Source organism: Martes martes, assembly GCF_963455335.1.
Source record: "Martes martes genome assembly, chromosome: 4".
NCBI classification, from domain to species: Eukaryota; Metazoa; Chordata; class Mammalia; order Carnivora; family Mustelidae; genus Martes; species Martes martes.
The window spans coordinates 154,639,868-154,665,463 of record NC_137891.1 but is presented as its reverse complement, the minus strand read 5'-3'; the positions used below and the strand labels follow the sequence as shown (position 1 = coordinate 154,665,463).

The window sequence follows — 25,596 nt, the reverse complement described above, 5'->3', positions numbered from 1 at the left end:
ACCCCAATTAGATAGCAAACTCCTATTTGCTATCATTTACCAACTTTCTTGTCACTCTATTTCAACAACTTCGTTCTCCTTTCATAGTTTCTCTCTTCACTCTAATGCTATCTGATGTAAATTTCTCCTTGGATGACAAATCTAACACCCTGGCCCCTCAGTTCCAACCACAGGGCATGCTCTTGTCTCAGCCTTCTACTCCCTCAGTCTCACCCAGCTTGGGCTCACCCTGAATCTCAACAGCATCAGCAACATACAATCTCTGAAATCTCAATTCCAAATATCCCACTCAGAGCACTGGCATCTGTACTACCAGTTCACTTGCTCAAAGACCCGACTGCAGTCGTTCTTCAGCATTGATGCTTCTAATACTTGGCCCCCTTCCTGGCTCTCCTCCATGTCCCCCTCATATGCCCTCATAATGTCATAATTTGCTTTCTTTATGGTTTTGATTTCATATACATCATTGCAAACATGCTCGTGCAAACACCATGCTGGTCTTCTCTCCTGTCATGCTCGCTTGGCAAAAACCCAACCCTGGATGACTTCTAGAATCTGTCTTCTCTTTGCCTGCACCTGAACAAAAACCTTCAAATTTAAAATCCATGATCTCAAATACCAAGTGCACTCTTAATATTGCTCAGAAGTCCTGTGATTACTTTTCTTTAGAAACTTTTCCTGTCTTAAAAAATGTCTATTTCATACCTTCTCTCTCCTCAAACATCCTACCTCAAAATCTTTATCTTTAGCTGATGTCGTCTTTTCTTTATTGAGAAAATACAGTTTTCAGACAGGAACTCTTCCTGCTTTCTAACTTTCCTGCAACTGTGCCCTTCCTGCAACTCCTGTTGCAAATTAATGTCTTTGTCTCTGAAGACCTTTTAAAAAAAAAATATTTTTAAAGATTTATCTATCCACAAGAGAGAGAAAAAGAGAGAGAGAGAGAAAGTGTATGGGGGGGGGGCGGTGGGCAAAGAGAGAGGAGAGAGAATCTCAAGCATACTCCCCACCAACTTGAGCCAAAACCAAGAGCTTAACCAACTGGGCCACCCAGGCACCCCGTCTCTTAAAAACTTTTAAGTCATCTAAGGCCTCCATTTGCCCCTTGGAGCCCGTCTGATTTTTCTTCACAAGGGGTTGCCTGTCTCCCTTTCTATCAAATAATTCCCAGGAGCTTAGACACAAGCTCTAGTACAGCACTGCCCCATGGAACTTAACTGTAGTGGATATGTTCTGTATGAGCGCTGTCCAACACATCGGCCAGCACCGCCTGTGACCATTGAGCACTTTAAGTGTGGTTAGTGTGACTGAAGAACTTAATTTTTATTTGTATTTAATGAGATTTTTCTCACATGCAGGCAGCAGAGAAACTGAGTTGTATGTAGTTAAGGGCTTCCCACTGCAATTAGAATACAATCCCAACCAAAGGCCTGAAAGACCTGCCTGGGCCTACCTTTCCCACATTGCATTCTCTGCCTCATTCCCACAGCTCTGGTCTCTCCGTCCTTTCCCAGTAACAAGCCGTTCTAGGGTTTTTTGCACGGGCTTTTCTTTTTATGGAACACTATCCTCGTCTTTACCTGCTTTTACTCTTTCCTATCCATAACGTCTTGGGTTAATTGTCACCTCTTCAGAGGCTTTCTCCGACTACCGTCTACAAATCACAACTACCCCTTGTTTTTCTTCCTCTTTTTCCCTTCAAATCCTATAGCTCTTTCTTCCTTCCTTCTTGTCTATCGTCTATCTCTTCTGATGTTGGCTTGTCCAGCTCGGCTGCTTCCCCACTGGAATTTAAACTCCTGGCGAGCAGACAATAGGTTTTCTCTCGCGTGTATCGCGTTGCAGACGCCAGCACAGGCCTGCCACACAAGGCTATAGATGAAAGATCTGCGCCCTGGACGCCCCACCAGCGTAGGGATGAATGAGCGGGCAAAGGCGCGGGCAAGAGAACCGACGCGGACCCACACGGAAGGCGCCAAGCGCAGTCACTTAGGGAGCAGCGGAAGCCCCGCCTCTTCCGGCCGCGGCACGGACACCTCGGCAGCCACGGCGGCGGGGCCGCGGCGGGCGCCGACTCGGCCCGCCCCCTTCCCCCCGCCCCGCCCCGCGCCGCCGCCGGCCGGGCCGCTGTCAGCTCTCCTCAGCGTCGGGCCGAGGCGCTGTGTATGTTGAGCTGCTGCGGCCGCAGGCTGCTGCACGTCCTGGGCCTTAGCTTCCCGTTGCTGACCCGCCGGCCGCTTTTTCTCTGCCCTCACCGCCTCATGAAACCGCTGGTCGTGTTCGTCCTCGGCGGTCCTGGCGCCGGCAAGGGGACCCAGTGCGCCCGCATCGTCGAGGTGAGGCCCGGGCAGCTGGCGCACTCCCTGGGCTTGACCGGACGCCGGGTCGGCCTGTCCCGCCCCGCCGGGCGGTCCGCGCCCCCCGGAGCCGCGGACTAAGCGGACTACGAGTCCCGGCGACCATTGCGCCGTCCGCGTGGCGGTGGTCGAAGGGTCCTGAGGCGCGCGGCCTTTCGGGACTCGTAGTCCACGTCCGCCCGCCTCGGGGGCGTCCTGAATAGAGGGGGACCGCTTGGGGTCGCTTTGTTCCCGCGCCCCTCTTTCCTTACAATTTGGGGATCAAATTCGTCTCGAGAGTGGGCTGGGAGGGGGATCCGGGAGGATCAGCCTCTGGGGACTCCCGGCGCGCCGAGGTCAGTGTGTCGCTGGTTGTGAGGTGGCTGAAGGCAGCGGGAGCGTGGGTTCAGGTTAGAGGCAGTGTGCACTCGCAGCTGTCTGGAGGGGAGACCGGTTTATCCACTCCGCCCCTTCCCACAAGCCCTTTGTAAACACCTCCGCTAACCTCACCCTGGTCTTAATCCTGGAAAGGAACCCCGGGGGACAGGGTGTTGCTAAAGGTATTTTGTGATCTGCCCGGAGCACTTTTCTGGCCTCGTCAGTGGCAATACCAGCTCTGAGGCTCAGCTGGGATTCGTGTGGTCGAAAAGCCGCGGAGCAGAGTATGAGTTCAAGCTTCAACCTCTGGTCCCGCTGCCAACTCACGCTTTTGTCCGTGGCCAAGTCACTTCCTCTCTGTCTCAGTTGCACTCTGGACCGTACGAGGATCTCCACCCAGATTTAAACTCCATGTAAAATACCTCCCAGGTCTAAAATTGTGTTTCTTTTTTTGTTGTTGCTTCACGACGTGTTCAGGTTACCGGTTCAATTCTGTAAATTTTCGAACAGATAAACGTGGTTAGTTGCAGTTACACTGTGAGGAGAAAGGCTTATTGGAGAATCTGGGGAATGAAATTGGGAGTGAAGGAAAACAGGGTATCTAGAAAAGAGAGGCGCCCAGTGGTGCTGTGAAACACCCAGACAATCCTTGTGAAACTCGGTGACCACAAAAATTTTGGCCCAGAACTCTAAAATAATGCCCTCCTCTGTTCCAGGACGTGGCTTATATTAGCTTTGGGCTTTCATTCCTCTCCTATGTTCCTACAGTCCACGCCTGTCCTATATTTTATTCTCTAAAGAGCATCCAAAGCGAAGTGGTAACATCTACTTCATTACTGTTTTACAGCTGTCTTGGTAATTCCTGATCATTTTTAGGAATGAAAGTGGGACTAATTAAACAAAAAAAACTCCACATAAATATTTGTCTTCTTATTTTTGTTGGTTCTTTTAACTTTTTAAGACAAGTGGCAGTTGAATGATTTCAGGTTTTTTTTTTATTTTTTAGTTTATTTTTTAAAAGATTTTATTTATTTATTTGATAGAGACACAGCAAGAGAGGGAACACAAGCGGGGGTGGGGGGTGGGGGGTGGGGGGGAGAGGGAGAAGCAGGCTTCCCACTGAGCAGGGAGCCCCATGACCTGAACAGAAGGTAGAGGCTTAATGACTGAGCCACCCAGGTGCCTCTGTTTTGTTTTCTTTTGTTTTTTGTTTTTAATGTCTGAGATGACTCTTATATGTATATAGCATAATAGGGGAAGGAGAAGAGATTTCAGAGCCAAACAGATATGGGTTCAAACCCTAACTCTGTTTACTGTTTCTTTTCTTCTTTTTAAGATTTTATTTATTTTTAAGTATCTCTGCGCTCAACATGGGGCTTGAACTCACAACCTGGAGATCAAGAGTTGCATGCTGTACTGACTGAGCCAGCTAGGTGCCCCCCATTTACTGTTTCTTTAGACCCAGGGAAGTTGTTACTTTTAGCTGGCCTTCCTCTGTGAAAAGAGAGAAATAATACCTGTCTAGCATGGTAGTTGTGAATATTAAATGAGGTAAAATAGGGGTGCCTGGGTGGCTCAGTGGGTTGAAGCCTCTGCCTTTGGCTTGGGTCATGATCCCAGGGTCCTGGGATCAAGCCCCGCATCGGGCTCAGCGGGGAGCCTGCTTCCACCTCTCTCTCTCTCTCTCTGCCTGCCTCTCTGCCTACTTGTCTGCCTGTCAAATAAATAAATAAAATCTTTTTAAAAAATGAGATAAAATATCTGGCACACATAGATGCAGATAATTTTTTTCCTCTCTTTTAGACTTCCTGTTCTGAATTTATAAAGTTGGTTATTTCTACTTTGAAGTAGTATTACTTTAAAAATTGGTTTATGACAGCTATATTTGAATGCATTTAAATATTTTGTTTCTGAATCATAATGTGGCTTTAAATATCCACATCCAAACTAATAATACTCAAATTACTCCACTGCTTTAAAAATAATCTACACATTCTGTGACTAGTATTTATTCCTTACTCAGTTCAGTAATGGCTGATAATGTTTTAAACCTGTTAATTATCAACTCTAAGATTTCCATGATTAAATGTTTCCTAATGTATTATTCTTTAATATTTTGGCAATTATATAAGCTTAAGTTGTTTTAAACTGTCATCTTCTTTCATGAAAATAGTTGCTCTTGATTCCAGTTGCCATAAACAATTAAGTTAATTTCTACAAATTCCAAATAGTTTATAATTTAGCAATTGCTATCTCCTAACTGACTAAATTGAACAATGGAATGTCTATGAAAAGTTAAGTCGGAGGTGCCCCCCCCCAGGAGTCTTTTGTGTTTTGACTCAATTTTTTATTTCATAGGCAAATATAAACTGAATTCTAAACAACTGTAATTCTGGGGACTAAGTTTTTTTCTGTAAGGAAAAAGTTCTGTAACTCAAGGTTAAATTCCCTATCATGCCAATGCTAATTTAGCTCACAGGGTACCTGAAATGTGGCTGAAATAAATTTGGGGAGGTGGGGAATTACACTGATTTCCAACTCAGGCTGCCAGAAGTACCTGTTTGGGCCTGGCTGTAGAATCTGAGAATATTTGGCCCTCCAGTATCCTAGGGCATTGCCGTTAGTGATGAGGGTGTAATGGGAGGGAAGCTGGATTGTAGGTATATATGTATTTATTTATTATCTATTTCTTTCTTTTCTCCCTTTCCTCCCTCCTTTTCCTTCCTTCTTTCCTTCCTGGTGGTGAGTTTTACCTCTGCTACTTACTCTCCCAGACCTTGAGGAAGAAAAGGCAAATCTGATGCAGTATTTTCTGAAACTGTTCTGAACTGGGATGGGAGGATTTGAGGGAGATTTGGGTTTTGACTTTGCCCATTTATTTGTACTGGTCTTCCTCAGTTTTATTTTCTAACTAATTGTTTCTAAATCTGTGTCCTCTTGTACTCAATTTGTTTTTGAAAATTAGTGGTTTTCTAAATCAGTGCAATCCTTTCAGAGTTAAGTGCTTAGAGTTATTGTGGAATAACTTGTTACTAAAAAACGATGGGGATACTGTGTCATTTTTTTAATTTCTAAAATTAAGCTTTATATTGTTTTGTCCAGAGAAAAATTTTGGTGCCATAACCTAAATTTGTCTTTCAAAATAACCACAATTTTGCATGTGTTAGCTGGAAGGATATTTAAACCTCCTCTTTCTCTGTCTCTCTTTTTTAAAAGGTTTTTTATTTATTCATTTGAGACAGAGAAATACAGAGATTGTGTGAGCAGGGGGAGAGGGAGAGAGACGCAGGCTCCTTGCTGAGCTGGGAGTCCCATGCGGAGCTGATACCAGGATGCTGAGATCATGACCTGCACTCAACCATCTGAGCCACCCAGGCGCCCCTTAAACCTCCTCTCTTTTAAAGATTTGCTTACATAAACAAATTATGCTAAAGCTTATCTCAATGCCAGATTGCTTTCTTTAGTACCCCAAAAGCATTCTTGTCATCTTCTGTGTCATAACTTTCTCCACGGATGAGGGTAACTCATACTTTGTATGGTCTTCCTACCTACTGTGCTTAGAAATTTTGGGATGCTATGTAGAAATCAGAAAGTTGATTTTATTTGCCATTGTGTTTCTAGTGCTGAACATTGTGCCTGGCACGTAGTAAGGGCTTAGTAAGTATTTTTTGAATTAGTAGTTTTAGAGGATGCTGGTTTGTCCTAAGATGTAAAAAGTTTTAAAATTTGGTCCCCAGGGGGCGCCCAAGTAGCAGTTAGCTCTCCCAATTCCAGGACAGAAATGCTTGAATGAGACCTAGCTCTCTCATACTGAGATTTCTTTTTAAAGATTATTTATTTATTTATGACAGACAGTGAGACAGGGAATACAAGCAGGGGGAGCGGGAGAGGGAGAAGCAGGCTTTCCGCTGAGCAGAGAGCCGGATGCTGAGCTTGATCCAGGGACCCTGGTATCATGACCTAGGTCTAAGGCAAACACTTAAGGACTGAGCCACCCAGGCACCGCTAAGTTTTGTTATGTAACACTTCTGCTTACTCTCTGTGAATAAATGGTATGGTTGTGAAAATCTGCTGACTATTCTAAAATATCCAAGCTCCTGATTACAAATCGCCAAAGCAGATTATGGCTCATAGAAGAAACTTGATAGGAAGATTAACTAAACATTCCCTTGTTTAAGAATAAGCCTTTCTCTCCTTTTTGGGGGACAGGATAGAGTAAGAGATAAGTTTTTTTTTTTTTTTAAATAATAGAAAGTTTAAATTATCTGTAAAAGAGTCCACAGAGTTCTTGACTCTTCTGAAGTACCTACCACCTTTTTATTAAAGGTGGTTGTAACTTAGAATTTTTTTTTTTCGGTTAAGAACTTTTAGGAGGGGAGAATGTATTGAGATATAACCATCACTACTTTTGAAAACTTCCCTTTTTTTCTTTCTATTTTAAATTACAAAAGTAATACATAGTTTTTTGGGAAAAGTAAAATCCTCTCTAATTCTGATGCCACTCATGTTAGCTCTTTGGTTTTAACTGCTTCTCTATCTCTTTCTCAATATGCTTAGAAATAAAAATGCCAGTGTATATATATGTATTTTTTTTTTACCTCCAGATGGAATTCTTCTGTTTTCTACTGAATGTATCATGGATATCCTTTTGAGTCTTTACATATAGATTTAATTCATTTTTTTTCTTTAAAGATTTTATTATTAGAGCATGAGAGAGAGAGAGAGAGCGCGTGCGCGTGCGTGTGCGTGCAAGCGCGAGGTTGGGGAGGTGAGCAGCATGCAGAGGGAGAAGCAGACTCCGTGCTGAGCAGGGAGCCCTGTGCAGGACTCTATCCCAAGGACCCTGAGATCACGATCAGAGCCAAAGGCAGACACTTAACGGACTGAGCCACCCAGGCACCCGATTTAATTCATTCTTATTAGTAGCTGTAGAATATTCCATAATATGCATGTTCTATAGCATGGTTTTACCATTCCCCTATTGATGGACATTCAGGATAGTCTCCAGGAATTATTTTTGCTATTGCAAACGGTACTTCAGAAAACTTCCTTGTAAATATAACATTGCATATGGATGCTGTTTTTGTAAGTAAAGTACCTTAAAGTAGGATTGTTAAGTCAGAGGATACGTGCATTTTTAATTTTAATTGATAATTGTCAGAATACTTCTCAAAGACATTATACTTACTACATTTCTGTCAGCAGTGTTTGGTTCTTTATTAGCACAGGATGGTTATCAAGCACTTTAATTTTTGCAAACTGGTAAATCTCCTTTCTAAAGTTTTTCTGAGTAAATTCCTCATTTTTTCAAAAGTGAAGAGGCATAATTTAAAAAATATCCTTTTACTTGTCATTTATTCAGAAAACAGTTTTTTGAGAGCTGGGCACTGTGATTGTTGCTGAGATGAATAAAGCACAGATCCTTCTCTGGAAAGCTTTTAGTTAGTGTGGAGGCAAGGAAGTTAATCGGTGACTTCTACAGAATAGAGTAGTAAATCCTGTGATACAAATGTACTAAATCTACCATTTAGATAAGGGACCTTTAAATTTCAGTCCAGTGGGTCAGGGAGGTCTTCCCAGGGGAGGTGATATTTCTGAATTCAGTTTTGAAGGACAGTAGGAAAGAAGCAGCTGGGAGATGTGGGGGAGTAGAGAACACTTAAAGCAGAATTACCCTTGAATAGGGTAATTGGAGGTTTCATTTCTGAGAAAAGCCTAAGGAGAGAAAACCTATATGAGATTGACCCAGAAAACACTTCCTGAATGCAGACTGTGTGCTGTATCTGTGTATGGGGACACAGGCTTCTTGGGGCTTTCACTTTAGTAAAAATAGATGCACACTTAACAGAATTTTATGAGAAAAGATACGAAAAACTTTTGCAAATATTCAAGTTTACCTTACATTTTTAAAAAACTGTTTATCCTGTAGTTCTTCCTTCTGAGTTATTGTAATGTCTTCAAGGGTGGGGACCCTGGCTTTTACTCCTTCTCCTACCTGGTGTTTGAAATGCTTGCTCATCTTTAAGATTTAGCTTGTTACGGAGATTACCAGACAATCTCAGTTCATGGTGCCCTTATAGTGTCTCAGTAATTTTTTTCACAACTACCCTAGCCCAAAATAAATATCTAAGTTATATTTGTTAAGTAATTAGATCTGAACAATACTTAGGTATTTTCAAACAACTTGTGATCTTTGATCACAGTTCCAGACTTACACCTTCCTAAACCCTTGGAATTTCCCAAGTGTTGAGAGTTACAAAAGTGTTTCTTGTTATGTTGATGAGGTGGGGTTTGGACCCCACCTAAGGTGGGGGTGGGGTGCTGGTTGACCGGAAAACCAACTGTGTGATCAGAGGGTTGGAACTTTTAGTCTCACCCCTCCCCCTCACCTCCAGGGAGAGGAGTGAGCCTGGATGTTTAATTAGTCGCCAATGGCCAGTGGTTTAATCAATCATGACTATGTAATGGAGCTTCCAAAAATGAGGGCGGGGTTCAGAGAGCTCCTGGTTTGATGAACACCTGGAGAATCAAGGGGAGTCGCTTGTCTGGAGAGGCACTGAAGTTCTGTGCCTTTGTGCTGTGCTTATATCTGGCTGTTCCTGAATTATAACCTCTTCATAGTAAACCAGTGATCTAGAAAGTAAAATATTTCTCTGAGTTTTGTGAGCTATTCTAGCAAATTAATCAAACCCAAAGAGGGATCTTGGGGCCCTCTAATTTATAGCCAGTTGGTTAGAAGTACAGGCAGTACCTTGGACTTGAGACTGGGCTCTGAAGTGATGGTGGTGGGAGGCAGTCTTGTAGAGCTGAACAACCTGTGGAAGCCGATGAATCTCTGGGTAGATAGTGTCAGAATTGAGTTGAATTTTCACACACTCTGCTGGTGTTTGAGAATTGTGTAAGGGAACCTACCCCTCAAATTAGAATTGGGTCCAGGAACCCCAAAGACTAGCCCATGAGACCATAAACTCCATATGGGAGGAGAACCCTGAATTTCTGATTTACTTTCATATTTTTAGTGCCCAGCACAATGTCTAGCATAAATTGATGCTCAGTGAACATTTAAGTAGATTTTGAAGCCATTCAAATCTGGGTTCCTGCCCCTTGATGAGTTAAATTTTTGCTTTTTAGTTTCTTCCACTGAAAATTTGGGGTATTAATTTACTTTTCATGGTGATTATGAGGATTAATAAAAAATGTCTGGCAGAGTGCCTAATATATGTTACTATTACTTCATATATGTTAGCATACCACCCCCCCCCCCCGCCTTTGCCTACTCTGTGCTTATCCATAGTCAATGAAGGAAATGCTTTGAGCAGTGTAAGTAGCTATACTTTGGGTACATTTTGGTACAGATAGATACATTCTTAGTCATTAGACTGAAGAAAAATTGAACTGAAGGGATATGAATTAATATCAAAGTGTCATACCTGCGTGTTGTCTATTGGGCAATATGTAGAGTTCAGATTCTAGAGTCAGACTGCCTGGGTTTGGTTTTCATCCTAACATCTACTGTGTGTGTGCCACCTCAGCCAAGTCATTTAATCTCTCTGTGCTTAAATTTCCTCATCTGTAAAATGGGAATAATTATATAGTATCTACCTCATGGGGTGGTGTGCAGATTAAATGAGCTAATATATGTAAAGTTCTTAGAGCAGTGCCAGGCACGTAGTAAATCATACATAAATGTTAGCTGTTTTTATTATCATCATCTTTTTATGTGTTAATTTTTTATATCCCCTCCCGCATCTGCTTTCTTTGACTTGATTGAGATACCTACCCCCATTTACTCCCTTCTACTTTGGTAGCTATACAGTCTGTTTATAATGATTGCCCTAGAAATTTTAAGCATTCATGTTATTTAACTTAAGTCTAATATTGATTAATATTTTTACTCTCCCTGCTCCTAAACAATAGAAATGCTTTAGGATGCTTAACTCTATGTTCTATCCTGTTCTGTTTTCCAGGATTTAAATACTACAGTGATTTTTTTAAATCCCTACAAGTGATGTGTTAGTGTTTTATAACAGTGATGTAATGTTTGTAGAATAACTCACGTATATACCAACTTGTCTATTCACCATCTATTTTTGCATCTCAGAACTTCCTTCTTTTTTCCTTAACAAGTTTCTTTAATCAGTATGAGCTTGTGGTTAGGAATTGTTGCTGTTTTCTCTGCATGGTAGTTTCTCTTTTCTGGTAGCCATTAAAAATATCATCCTTTTGGGGTTCTGACTTTACATGGAGCTCTTTGATCTGATCTCCAGTCCTATTTAGGCCTAAGTCTTTGTCCCCTTTCTCCAGTTTGTGGGCCATTAAATCCCAGGTTCTAGCCATCAGATTGGGGGTGGGAAAAGACCTCAGGGCAGCCACAGTTCTAGCAGGCACTCACTCTAGATTTGTGCATTCTCGATTTAGCTAAATCTGAGTTATTCTGGTTTTCTCCCAGCTCCATCATGCATTGAAAAATACACACACACACACACACACACACACACACAGAGTATATATATATATATATATATGTATATATGTGTATGTATGTATATATACAGGGTGCCTGGCTGGCTTCGTCGGTAGAGCATGAGATTCTTTTTTTTTTTTTTTTTTTTTAAACTTATTTTTTAATTTTATTTAAAGATAGTACTTATTTGAGAGAGAGAGAGAGAGGATGAAAGGGGAGAGGGTCAGAGGGAGAAGCAGACTCCCTGCTGAGCAGGGAGCCCAACGTGGGACTTGATCCCAGAACCCTGGGATCATGACCCGAGCCGAAGGCAGTGGCTTAAACCAGCTGAGCCACCCAGGCACCCAAGCATGAGATTCTTGATATCGGAGTCATGAGTTAGAGCCCCATATTGGGTGTAGAGATTACTTAAGAAAATAAAGAAAAAATGTTATAAAAAATATTCCATTTGGGGTGCCTGGCTGGCTCAGTCAGTGGAGCATGTGGCTCTTGATCTTGGGGTTGTGGGTTCAAGCCCCATGTTGGATGTAGAGCTTATTTTAGAATGAAATCTTAAAAAATACACACACATACATGTATATCCAACTACATGGGTTTGCTATGCAGGGAGGAGTTTCTCTGAATGTACATATATATTCTACCCACATGAAAATTAGATGCCTCTATCTCAGTCTTAGTGCCTCTTCAGTGTCTGTTCTTTCCCTTATCTGTACTCTCTTTGAAATCTACTTGATGTATACCCTTTGGGTTAAAGTTGCAATGACAATAATGGGTTACTCTAAATGCCACATTGTAGTTAAGATGCTAATGGGGAGAGGACTTCAGTGATTGTGGACGTCCAAGTCATATAGGAGTACAGTATTTTTTTCTAACGATTGTCCTGAATTGAAGTTCAGAGCACTTCAGAGAAGTTCTTTAGTAAGAGAGAAGGGGTGGGCTTGGGTGATAACCGTCTTATTCATGTCATGTTGGCTTAATTATGCTGACTCACGTTAACCTTAAAGCTAATACTTTTAGCCCAATTGCCTATGTAAATATATTTGCTCTAACATATCTATTGCTTTAACCTGGCAAATCAAGAAAATTTTTATAGACTGAACATGTGATAAGAGCATCTAGAATTTAATAAAGAACAGGTGTGAGTGGACATATTGTTTGCCAACAGTTTTATGATGCCTGGTATATAAAGCTAACAAAACATTACTTTGGCAAAGGAAAAAGCACCAGTTGTTACCTACAATTGTCAGAAACTTTCATTTTGAAGGACTGGGTCCCATGAGTTGCTTTCTATGCCTGGTTTCCATAATCTTCTCTAGAAGACTCAAAAGTTGGTTTTGTTCATCATTAGGCTGTATCTTATATCAACAAACAATTAAATATGCTTTACGTGGGACTACATAAAAGACTGCTTCCCTGCTCCCTATATGTTTGGAACTTCCATGATGTATTTATCACTGGTGTGTGCCATTGGAAAGTATTACGTGTTTAATTTAACCGGTAATATTTACCTTTATAATTATGTATGATTTAGGTAGATAACATGAGTTAATATTTTCTTGGTGTCTATAGGGAGTAGAGAGACAGCCCAGAGGCTTTGATTATATGATTGGGAATTGACTTAATGGCTAATACAGGTTTTTATATAGTGGACAGTTTTATTTGCTACTTACTTAGTGATTATTGGGTGAGGCAGGTGGCAAGTGGAAATGATAATGGTGTCAGAAACGGTAGTGGTGTCATAAAGGCAAGAGTAAAGCGAGGATTGTCAGAATCTGGCTGAATGGTGTAGATAGGCCCAATATGCCTGGCTCTTTGTGTTTGGATTAACTTCTCTCAACCCCATGCTAGGATACAACCGAATGATAAAGTACATCAACTTTGAGTTTCCTTTTTAATTTCTACCAGGAGATTCTGTTATTTAAAGGCAGTAAGCAGCTTAAAGGCAAAAGACTGTCTCCAGGTCTGTCATCTAGGCATTGCCCTGGATGCCCACTGTGGATTAATAGTCAGACTTGGGTTCAAGTGCTAGTTTCCTCTCCACTAACTGGCAAGTTGGTTTATTTCAATGTTCCCTTTTGTAAAAGGAGGGGTGTAGAAGTAGGTGGTCTTGCCAACACTGAAACATCTGTATCCCAAGACTTAAGTGTTAGATAGTGTGTAATCCAGTGCAGTCATATTCAGAGGCAAATTATCCAGTCATTGTCAATATGTATACTTTCTGTGCCATTCTGTGCTGTATGAATTGTGAGTGCCAAGGAATTGTATTTAAATCAATTCCTGAGTATTTCATGGTTACATAGAACTTCAGGCTGGTAACAAAGAATGTGTAAGGTAGGAAAAGGAATAGCTTTCTGAAATAGAATTATGTGTATGTGTTTTTAAATTATAAATATGTAAGAATTGGGGTATTAGGGCCAACTTTCTTACAATACAGCATAGAACTAGAAAGCATGTGGACTTTGAAGTCAAGACGTTGGTTTGAATCTCAGTCTACCACCTGCAGCTGTATCCGCCAACTTTTCTTTTTCTTTTCTTTTAAAGATTTTATTTATTTATTTGAGAGAGAGACCGTGAGAGAGAGCATGAGCGAGGAGAAGGTCAGAGGGAGAAGCAGACTCCCCGTGGAGCTGGGAGCCCAATGCGGGACTCGATCCCGAGACTCCGGGATCATGACCTGAGCCGAAGGCAGTCGTCCAACCAACTGAGCCACCCAGGCGTCCCTCGCCAACTTTTCTGATTCTGTATCTTCATTTGTAAAGCGATGATAATGCCAACCTCACTGAGTTGTTAAGAAGTTGAAATGAGGTGATGCTTCTACAATGTTCAGCACAATATGTGACGCTGAGTGTATAGATGGTAACATTCATTATTTTAGAAAAGATCTGTAGGAGAGAGATCAAAAACTAATTTAGGTAAAAGTAGTTGTGGGAAGCATTATTGTCATTGTTTGCTATAATACAGAGAGTGATTGCTTACACTGATCAGTTTATAAATTTTAGAAAATCTGGTAGAGTATTTTAGAGTCTATGGAATATAAAAGATCTTTGTACTTAGAGAAAATATTTGGAGTTAGCTTACATTTAAAAATCCTAGAAAGTTGGGACACCTGGGTGTATCAGTCAGTTAAGCGTCTGCCTTTTGCTCAGGTCATGATCCCAGAGTCTTGGGATCAAATCCCACGTCGGGCTCCCTGCTCAGCAGGGAACCTGCTTCTCTCTTTACCTGCCCCCCCCAACTTGTGCTCTCTCTCTCTGACAAATAAATAAAACCTTTAAAAAAAAACCTAGAAAGGGTGAGTGGATTTAAGGAAGTTTATGGGATAAATGCTATTTATATTCAAAATAGATTATTAGGTGCCAAATGGAGCTAATGACCTAATGATGGGTTAAGTGTCATAAGCTATATTGTATATATATCTTAACTGTCCTATTATTAAAGATGTGCATACTTCTTATTTTGAATACTTTTTTACTATGCAAGTAGTATAGACACATTATACAAAATTTAGAAAATACAGATACATAGAAATAAGAATATAGGGGTTCCTGGGAGGCTCAGTCAGTTCTGCCTTTGGCTTCAGTCATGATCAAAGGTCTTGGGATCAAGCCCCACATCAGACTCCCCACTCAGCGGGCAGTCTGCTTTTCCCTCTCCCTCTACTCCTCTTCCCGCTCATGCTTTCTACTCTCTTTCTGAAATAAATAAATAAAATGGTTAAAAAAAAAAGGTATGAAAATTACCAGTAATCTTACCATCCAGAGAAAGCTACCATCAATCACTATTTTTGGGCATATTCTTCCAGACATTTTTTTAGTAGGTTCAGGCTATCTGGAAACCTGCTTTTTCACTTATAATATTGTAAACATATTACCATGTTAATAAATATACTTTTATCATATAATCTATATAACAATATACCATATAGATGAGATAAATCATATATTTAACTTACTCCGTTTTGGAAATTTTGTTGTTTGTAATTTTTCAGAAATTATATATATTTTTAAACATTTTATTTATTTATTTCAGAAAGAGAGAGGAGGGAGAGCATGAAAGCATGAGCAGGGGGAGGGGCAGAGGGAGAAGCAGACGCTCTTTTGAGCAGTGAACTCGATGCCCGGCTTGATTCCAGGATCCCAGGATCATGATCCGAGCCGAAGGCAGATGCTTAACTGGTTGAACCACCCAGGTTCCCCTGTATTCTTTTTTTTTTTTTTTTTAATAACTTCATTGAGGGGCGCCTGGGTGGCTCAGTGGGTTAAAAAGCCTCTGCCTCCAGCTCAGGTCATGATCTCGGGGTCCTGGGAGCATTGGGCTCTCTGCTCGGCGGGGTGCCTGCTTCCCCCTCACTCTCTCTGCCTGCCTCTCTGACTACTTGTGATCTCTGTCAAATGAATAAATAAAATCTTTTAAAAAAATTAAAAAATAACTTCATTGAGATAGAATTTATGACCAAATAATTCACCCATTTGAAGTGCATATAATTCAGTGGTTTTGGTATATTACATTGTTAATTTTTTAAAAATGTGGTAAAATACAAACAAGATTTCCTATTTTAACCATTTTAAATGTACAGTTGAGCAACATTAATCCCATTCACCACTTTGTACAGCTGTCACCACTTTTCTAAAACTTCTTTGATACACAAACAGAAACTGATAGACACATAAGTCCCCATTCCTCTCTTTTCCCAGTCCCTGTTAACTTCTGATCTCCTTTCTCTCTTTATTAATTTGCCTATCTTGGGTCCTTCATAGAAGTGGAATCACCGTATTTGTCTTGCTGTTGTGTCTAGCTTATTTCACTTAGCGTACTGTTTTCAAGGTACACATTAGCATGTGTCAGAACTTTCTTTTTATGACTGACTAATGTTTCATAGTATGTACATAGTATATTTTGTTTATCCATTTATCTTTTGTGGGACAGGGCTGCTTCCATCCTTTGGCTATTGTGAATAATGCTGCAATGAACTTGGCATGCAAGCATCTGTTTGAGTCTGTTTTGAATTCTTTTGGGTAAATAGCTAGGAATATTATTGCTGGATCATAGATGAGTTCTTTAACTTGTTGAGGAGCTGCCAAACTGTTTTCCACAGTGGCTATTACAATTTTACATTCCCATCAGCAGTGTAGGAGGGTTCTAGTTTCTTTATATCCTTATCAACACTTAATAAATTTTGGCTTATTTAATTATAACCATCCTAGTAGTGTGAAGTGGTATCTCATTGTGGTTTTGATCTATAGTTCCCTAATGACTAGCATAAGCATCTTTCTTGGACTTGTCAGTCATTTGTATATCTTTGGAGAAATATCTATTCAAGTCCCTGACCCATTTATTAATTTAGTTGTCTTTTTGTTGTTGAGTTATAGGAGTTCTTTATTCTAGATATTAAGCCTTTGTCAGATAGATGATGCGCAAACATTTTATATTTAACCTTTTGAGCAACTGCTTGACTTTCAAAGTGGCTCCACCATTTTACATTCCTACCTACAGGGTATAAGGGTTCCAATTTCTTGATGTACTGGCCCACACTTCTTATCTGTTTTTGTTTTTTGTTTTTTGTTTTTTTTTTAAATAGTATTCCAGTGGGTGTGAAGTGGTATCATGTTATGGTTTTGATTTGCATTTCCCTAGTGATTAATGATGTTGAGCAACTATCTCATACTTACCAGGCTTTTGTATATCTGCTTTGGAGAAATGTCTATTTGGATCTCTTGTCCCTTTTTTCATCTTTTTCCAGAATACTGCATTTTAAAAATTGTTCATTTTTTGAATTGGGTTATCTTTTTATTATTAAGTTATAAAGTTGTTTACATATCTTAGATATAAGTCCCTTACCCAGATAGATATATGATTTGCAAATAATTTCTCCCATCCTGTGGATTGTCTTTTCATTTTCTTGGTAGTATCCTTGGAAGCACAGTAATTCTTAATTTTGATGGGGCATTATATCTTGCCCATTAGAACATATGGTATGCTTTCTATTGCCTATGATTTATAAATTACAAGACTGATAAGTGGGGTGCCTGGGTGGCTCAGTCATTAAGTGTCTGCCTTCGGCTCAGGTTATAATCCCAGGATCCTGGAATTGAGCCCCTCATCAGGCTCCCTGCTTGGCGGGAAGCCTGCTTCTCCCTCTCCCTCTGTGTGTGTTCCCTCTCTCGCTGTGTCTCTCTCTGTCAAATAAATAAGTAAAATCTTTAAAAAAAGAAAGACTGATAAGTAAGTTTAAAACTAAAAAAGAGGACAGTTGGTAAGTATGTTTTATGCTTGGGACTAAGAGCAGGGGGTAGTGGTGGATGGAAAGGAAGAGTGGGAGTAACAGATTCTTACTACTTTCTTGACTGATTCTAGGGCGTAATTGAGTCCAAGTTAAGTCAGATTAGTGGGGTGGGCGAGAGAAGTTGCCCATTTTGCAGAATGGTCTCCAGCATTCTTTCTGTTGTGTAGTCATGGCAGGAAAAAAAAAATTGCCGTAAAACTTCCCATACGTTTACCACTTTTTCCATTATAGGAAGAAATTAGACCCTAATCAAGAACTGGGAGTCCCTTATATTCTGTTCTACATTATAAAAATGGGTACAGTTATCTGTGGCCAATATTGAATTCCAGGCCAGGCTAGGATTTGATAGCTATGCCATTAAAAATGTGTATTCTTAGGGGTGCCTGGGTGGCTCAGTTGGTTAAGCAACTGCCTTTGCCTCAGGTCATGATCCTGGAGTCTCAGGATCAAGTCCCACATGGGGCTCACAGCTCAGAGGGATGTCTGCTTCTCCCTGACTTCTCCCCTCTCATGCTCTCTCTCTTTCTTTCAAATAAATAAATAAAATCTTAAAAAAAAAAAGTGTATTCTTAGACTGACTTTAATTGATTGATGTTGATGCACAATGTTACATTAGTTTCAGGTGTACATAGTGTATCAACATCTCTATAGGTTATGATGTAGTTATCACAAGTGTAGCTACCATCTGTCACTATACAATGTTATTACAATATTATTGACTATATTCCCTATACTGTATCTTCTATTCCCATAACTTATTCGTTCCATAACTGGAAGCCTGTGTCTCCCACTTCCCTTCACCTGTTTTGCCCATCCCCCTTACGTTTGGCAACCATCAGTTTATTCTCTGTATTTGTAGATTTGATTTTGCTTTTCGTTTATTCATCTGTTTTGCTGACTTTTAGGTTGAGCAAAATGTAATGAAACTAAACTTTATACCCCCAAATTGTAAAAACAGGTACTATCTTTCAAAGCCAAATAAATATTAGTTTTGGGATTCCTGGGTGGTTCAGTCGGTTAAGTGTCTGCGTTCAGCTCAGGTCATGATGGAGTCCCACATTGGCCTCCTTGCTCAGCAGGGAGCCTGCTTCTCCCTCTGCCTGCCCCTCCCCCTGCTTGTGCGGTCTCTCTCTCTCTCTCTCTGGCACATAAATAAATAAAATCTTTGAAAAAAAAAAACGATTTTGCTCACACTTTCTTCTATTAGCACAGATTGGTGGACTAAAATGAAGATGATTCTTTGTTAAAGTTAAGCAAGATTAATTATGTCTAAAAAATCAGTTGAGAGAGGTTGCTTAGCACAATAAAGTTCTGGAAGTGCTGCAAGGGGTTATTCTGGAGACTAGAAGTAGTATGAGTATATTGCCTTTGCCATGAAGGTGTCATTTCCAGAAAAACTTGCTTATAATTTTGGACTCTAGTGTCTAGAGTAGGACTTCATTGAAATATGTTTCCTTTTAAACCTTTGCTGCTGTGCCTTTTGGATTCTCTCAACTGAGTGTTGTCTCTAAATTTCCATCTGTTTCTAGGCTGTAAAACTGAACTGTTTTCTGTCTCCTTCTATAACTCTTGACTTCATGCCCATGTAGTATGTTTTTGTGTTGCTATATTATACTTTTGTTTCTCTTTTGTTTCAGGAATGGATCACTTTACAGAGAAATTTTTGTTCAAACACTTGAATTGATTTTTGCTGTACTCTATAATGATTTAAATTTTAAATAAGTTTTTGATCAGGTAGTGTTTCCCTTTTTTCTTGAAATTACATGTTTTTTTTACATAGGGATTCTGTCCTTCATGTGAGACTATTTTGAGTTTCATTTTGCTGTTTTCTTAGGAATATATATATATGTGTATACTTTTTAAAAGATTTTTATTTCTAAGTAATCTGTACACCCATATATATAAATATACATGTATTTATATACATATACACACACACACACACACACACACACACACACACATATATATATATACACACACACTCTTTTTTTTTTTTTTTAAAGATTTTTATTTCTGAGTAATCTGTACACCCATTGTGGGGCTTGAACTTACAGCCCTGAGATCAGGAGTTGCATGCTGCACCAACTGAATCAGCCAGACACCCCAAGGATTTTATATTAATAAAACACTTAAATCATTAATTTTTCTTTGTGGTATTTGCCATTTAGAGATGTGTGGATAGTATATACCCTTTTTGTAAAAGCATATATGTTTAATTAAATTTAAAAAGCATATATGTATACATTTATATTATAAAAGATTTAAACATTTTGAAAATACATAAAGTAAAAATGAAAGTTCTTCTTAATCAATCTCAGAGTACTCCTTATGTAATCACTTAAAATTTTTTTTGTGTGTGTTTCTGGTCCTTTTTTTTTTTTTTTTTTAATGTAGGCTCCACGCCCAACCTGAGGCTCTGACTCATGGCCCTGAGATCAAGAGTAGCCTGTTCTATGGACTGAGCCAGCCACACACCCCTCTGGTCCATTTTTTGATGTACCTTATATACAGATATAATGCGTGCACACCTATGTGCACACATGTTGCCTATTGTTTTGTGACTTGCATTTTTTTGCTTAGCAGTTTATCTTGGATAACTTTCCATATAGATAGCTCTACTTCATTCATAATACATAGAGTGATCTGTTTAACCTCTTGTATATTGGTAAATGTTTTGATTTTGTTTACTTTGAACATTCATGTATAGAATGTCTTTTTTTTTTTTTTTTTTTTAAGATTTTATTTGTTTGACAGCACAAATGGGAAGCGGCAGGCAGAGGGAAGGGAGAACCAGGCTCCCTGCTAAGCAAGGAGCCTGACGTGGACTCTATCCCAGGCCCTGGGACCATGACCTAAGCAGAAGGCAGATGCTTAACTGGTTGAGCCACCCAGGCGCCCCTGTACAGAATGTCTTTGTGTGCATGTGCAACTATTTCAGTAGCACAGCTCCTAGAGACGGAAGTACTGAGCCAGAGGGCATGTAAACTTAAATTCTGATAGATTCTGCTACATTGCCCTCTAAAAAGGCTGAAACAGTTCACACTCCCACAAAGTATGAGGATGCTAGTTTTTCCCCATCCCTACCTCCATTCTTGCCAGATAGAGCAGTCTTTTTATTTTAGCTAATCTGATGGGTGGAAAATGGAATCACATTGTTTTAATTTGCATTTTCATGGTTACCAGTGAATTGAGCATCTGTTTTTTTCTTTTCTGTGAATTGTTTATTCTTTTCCTTTGCCCATTTCTCTATTGAGGTTTTTTATTTATTTGTTAGTATGATCTCCTTATGTACAGTATGTATTACCCCTTTCACCTTTGTATGGTGAAAACATTTTCTTCCAGGCTCTTGCTTGTTTTTTGATTATATTTATGCTATCTTTCTCTGTTCCAAAGCTTTTATTATTTGTGTGGTCAAACATAAATCTTAGCTGACTTGGTTCTTGTTTTAGAATGTCTTTTTTGTATCTCAAGATTATTTTTCTTTAGTACTGTCTTAGGGTTTTTTTGCTTGTGTTTTAGTTTTGCAAGAAGATGATTTAAGATTCAGGAATCTGATTTAATTTTTTCCCAGATGGGTAGCTAGTTGCACAAGTATCATTTATTAAATAGTTAATCTTTTCCTCATTGATTTCTATTTCATTTAAGTTGTTTTTTTTTTTTTTTTAAGATTTTATTTATTTGAGAGAGAGTGAGAGAGAGCTCAAGTGGGGGTTAGGCAGAAGGAGAAGGAGAAGCAGACTTACTGTTGAGCAGGGAGCCCAACATGGGACTCCATCCCAGGGCTTTGAGGTCATGACCTGAGCAGAAGGCAGATGCTTAACTGACTGAACTACCCAGGTGCCCCTTCATTCAAGTTTTTTTAACATTTTTTTTTTTTTTTAAGTACTCTCTGTGCTCAATGTAGGGCTCAAACTCAGGACCCTGAGATCAAGAGTTGTATGCTTTACTGACTGAGCCAGCCGGACACTCCCCTTATTGGTTTTTAGATACTAAATCTATCTTTTTTTTTAAGATTTTTTTATTTATTTGAGAGACAAAACAGGAGAGCAGGGTGAGGGGTAGAGGAAGAAGCAGACTCTCTGCTGAGTGGGGAGTCTGGGGCTGGATCCCCAGGACTCTGGGATCACTACTCGAGCTGAAGACAGCTGCTTAACTAACTGAACCACCCAGGCGCCCCAAGTCTATCATTTATTGAATTCCTACTGACACTTGGGTCTGTTTTGGGACTGTTGAGTTTCATTGTTCTCTTTGCCTATTTTTATACTCGTGTCATACTGTTTTAATTACTATAGTTTTATAATATTTTATGCTACCTGGTAGGACAAGTTCCCACTTGTAGTTGTTAAGATTATTTTCAGGTTTGGCTAGTCTCCTCACATTTATGGTCTGGTGAACCTGAGAATCAGTTCATTCTGTTGCATTAAAAAAATTAATTCCAGTTGACTTTCGATTGAGGTTGCAATAAATTCATAGATTAATTTGTGGAATTCTATTTTTTGTTTTTTTTTTTAAGATTTTATTTATGTATTTGTTAGAGAGAGGGAGAGAGGGAGCGCACAAGCTGGGGAAGTGGCAGACAGTGGGAGAAGCAGGCTGTGCAAGGAGCCCGATCTAGTGATCTATCGCAGGAGCCATGACCTGAGCCAAAGGTAGCCACTTAACCAACTGAGCTACCCAGGCATCCCTGTTTGTGGAATTTTAAAATATTTACTGTATTGCATCTTTCTGTTCAGGAACACAGAAGCACAGAACGCCTTCTTTTTACTTTTTTTTTTTTTTAATATTTTGTTTTATTTATTTATTTTAAAAAAGATTTTATTTATTTATTTGGCAGAGAGAGAGAGATTACAAGTGGGCAGAGAGGCAGGCAGAGAGAGAGGAAGGGAAGCAGGCTCCCTGCTGAGCAGAGAGACGGATGCAGGGCTCCATCCCAGGACCCTGAGTTCATGACCTGAGCCAAAGGCAGAGGCTTTATTTAACCCACTGAGCCACCCAGGCACCCCTCTTCTGTATATTTGTATGCTGTTGAGCCTGTTTGGTAGTTATTTTCCTTAATTGGTAGTAATTTGTAGTTTAGCCACTGATTATTTTGGACTTTGCTCCAGGAATAACCTGAATGTGTTTGTGTAACTTTTTCCTAATGTGAATGCTCTCATAGTAGATCTTAAATCTAGCAATGTGGACCATGCATTTAGCAGTATGTTCTTAAGGAGATGCCTCGGGGGAAAAAAAAAAAAAAAAGGAGATGCCTCGAGTTGTAATAGCTAATAAAAATACTTGGCTGTAGCTGATGGTGTAGTGTAGATATTATTTCTGATAGTATCGATATTAATTGTGTTTTAGAAATGAAGAAGCTGAGATCTAAGAAAGGTTACATAATTTTCCAGTGTCACACAGGACTTTGACAGAGTTTAGTCTTAAAACTAATCCCTTAACTTTCAGTTCAGTGTTCCGAGGATATGACTTCATGCAAAGTTCTTACGTGCTTGTGGTTCTTGCTTAATTCTTTGTTTCTCTAAGAGGATTTCTCCATTAGTTTGATAGTTCTGCAGATGCTGAAATGCTATGTTTGTATGTATTATTGAATTCAGAATTTGGTATCCTTTGCACGTTTTACTCAAGAGTGGATTTATAAATCCAAATAAATTGTACCCGTTAAGGAGAACCTAAGCTGTTAAAATGTTATTTTGTGATGAGGCTTTTTACAGATTGCATTCTTAAGTAGTTACATCTCTTAGGGTGGCTTTATTGCTTTTGATATTACATAGGTAATGATATTCTGATTTTAATGTTACTTACTTTAAAAAAAATAATAGATATAATTAGGCCTACTTAGTATTTTAAAAACCTCTCCTTTCTAATGTGAAATAGAAACAAGGGCTTCATCTGAGTGGTTTGATATATGTCCTCCAAGTGTTCTCACAGGAAATGACTTAACTGAACTTGAAGGTCTTAGGCCACCTGCAACAATATTTGGGTGGTAGTGATATGAGTGTTTAGCTTGTAGACCCTACGGTAACTGTATGAATTGATCATTCAATTAACAAGATCAGAGAGTGTTTTCTAAGACTAGCAAGACCTCTGTGCCTGTCCATTAGTGTTGGAAGTTTTCAACTTATTGCTTCTGAGCTCCTGGAATCCCAGGAGGTTTCTGGGCCTGGTCTTGTCTTTTAACCATTTTCCATCTCCTTCTAATGTAGGGAATACAGATTGATTAAGAAATGGGTGAGATGAATTAAAAGAAAAACAATGGAAATGACCAACTGGAATGAAATTGGAGTGTGAAAATTCCAATTCATGGTTGCTAAAGGGGCCATTTGGTATGTAAATCAGGTAACCATATCGTCAGTTATCTGAGAGCCTTTTACAGGCTGTTAGAGGGATACGCAGGCTTGCACAGGTGGGGAAACAGTGTTGGGTGACTTCTAACGGACCCTGGCTTTAAGATTTATTTATTGTTCTGTCTTCTTGCCACCACCTCTGCTTCCCCAAGCAGACAGTGCTCGTAAAGACTGAATTCCTTAGGAAAAGTTGTGCAAGTATGAAGAATTACCTTATTAGTTAGTATTAGGGCTCCGGTCACTACTCCGGTCACTATATATGCAGGTCACTACTACATCCTATATTAGCTTCCTTGAATCAGCACATGACCTGGCACTTCATAGACATTCAATAAATATTTATGGATTTAAAGTAAGTTCCAAGTATTGCCTGAATTAAGGTTTTCTTATATGGAGAGGAAAACATTGAGGAAAATGAATAGTGCTATAATTGTATGCAGTTGAATGGATTATATCCCTCCTCTTTTCAGAATATAAGCTTTTAAAATATCACTCTTTAATTAGAAAAAGAAGTATGCTTCATGTTAATTTAAAACCTGTCTGCTACAGCTTTTTGCTTGAGAAATGATTTAGCTCAGTTTATAACTTCCATAGTTTATAGTTAATATGTAGATTTGCAATTAAGTAGGCATGTGAAATGCAATGCATACATTTGGAAATACAGTGAGGGCACACTAAAAATGAGATTGGAAATCTGCTAGCAACTTAATTCAACTATTACACTCAGCTTTTTTCACACTGGATAGACATTTTTTTTAATCCCCTTTTAATGCTAACCTTTCTTTAATGGTGGTTATAGGAAAGACCCTTTTTCAAACTCTCTGTGGGTGAAACTGGAAGGAACTTTAAACGAATGACCAGTTGTAAGCATCTTGGCACTGTGTTGGTTTTTATATTCAGAGTAATGTAAGTTCCCCAAGACTGGCAGATTCTGTTCTTGGAATGTCCTTATCAGACATCTCATTTAGAGTAACTGGAAAAAGTTCTATTGAAAATACCTTTTTTTTTTTAAGTTTTTTTTTAATTTTTTAATTTTTTTATAAACATAATGTATTTTTATCCCCAGGGGTACAGGTCTGTGAATCGCCAGGTTTACTACACACTTCACAGCACTCACCATAGCACATACCCTCCCCAGTGTCCATAACCTCACCCGCCTCTCCCTCCCCCCCACCCCCCAGCAACCCTCAGTTTGTTTTGTGAGATTCAGAGTCACTTATGGTTTGTCTCCCTCCCGATCCCATCTTGTTTCATTTATTCTTTTACTACCTCCCTAACCCCCCATGTTGCATCTCCACTTCCTCATATCAGGGAGATCATATGATAGTTGTCTTTCTCTGATTGACTTATTTCACTAAGCATGATACCCTCTAATTCCATCCACGTCGTCGCAAATGGCAAGATTTCATTTCTTTTGATGGCTGCATAGTATTCCATTGTGTATATATACCACCTCTTCTTTATCCATTCATCTGTTGATGGACATCTAGGTTCTTTCCATAGTTTGGCTATTGTGGACATTGCTGCTATAAACATTCGGGTGCATGTGCCCCTTCGGATCACTACGTTTGTATCTTTAGGGTAAATACCCAGTAGTGCAATTGCTGGGTCATAGGGTAGTTCTATTTTCAACTTTTTGAGGAACCTTCATGCTGTTTTCCAGAGTGGTTGCACCAGCTTGCATTCCCACCAACAGTGTAGGAGGATTCCCCTTTCTCCACATCCTCACCAGCATCTGTCATGAAAATACCTTTTAAATGAATGATAGGCTTACATAAAATGTTACTGGGA

The 25,596-nt window shown here is 39.6% G+C and overlaps 1 protein-coding gene across 1 annotated transcript in view; it reads left to right on the top strand.

Annotated features, from left to right (window-relative positions):
* Positions 1-2,023: 2,023 nt before the first annotated feature.
* Positions 2,024-25,596, top strand: part of CMPK1 (cytidine/uridine monophosphate kinase 1) — a 38,183-nt gene continuing 14,610 nt past the window's right edge. The window contains exon 1 of the mRNA XM_080800976.1: positions 2,024-2,336. Coding sequence (XP_080657102.1) covers positions 2,166-2,336 — 171 coding nt within the window. The 5' untranslated portion in view covers positions 2,024-2,165. The remainder of the gene's footprint in view (positions 2,337-25,596) is intronic.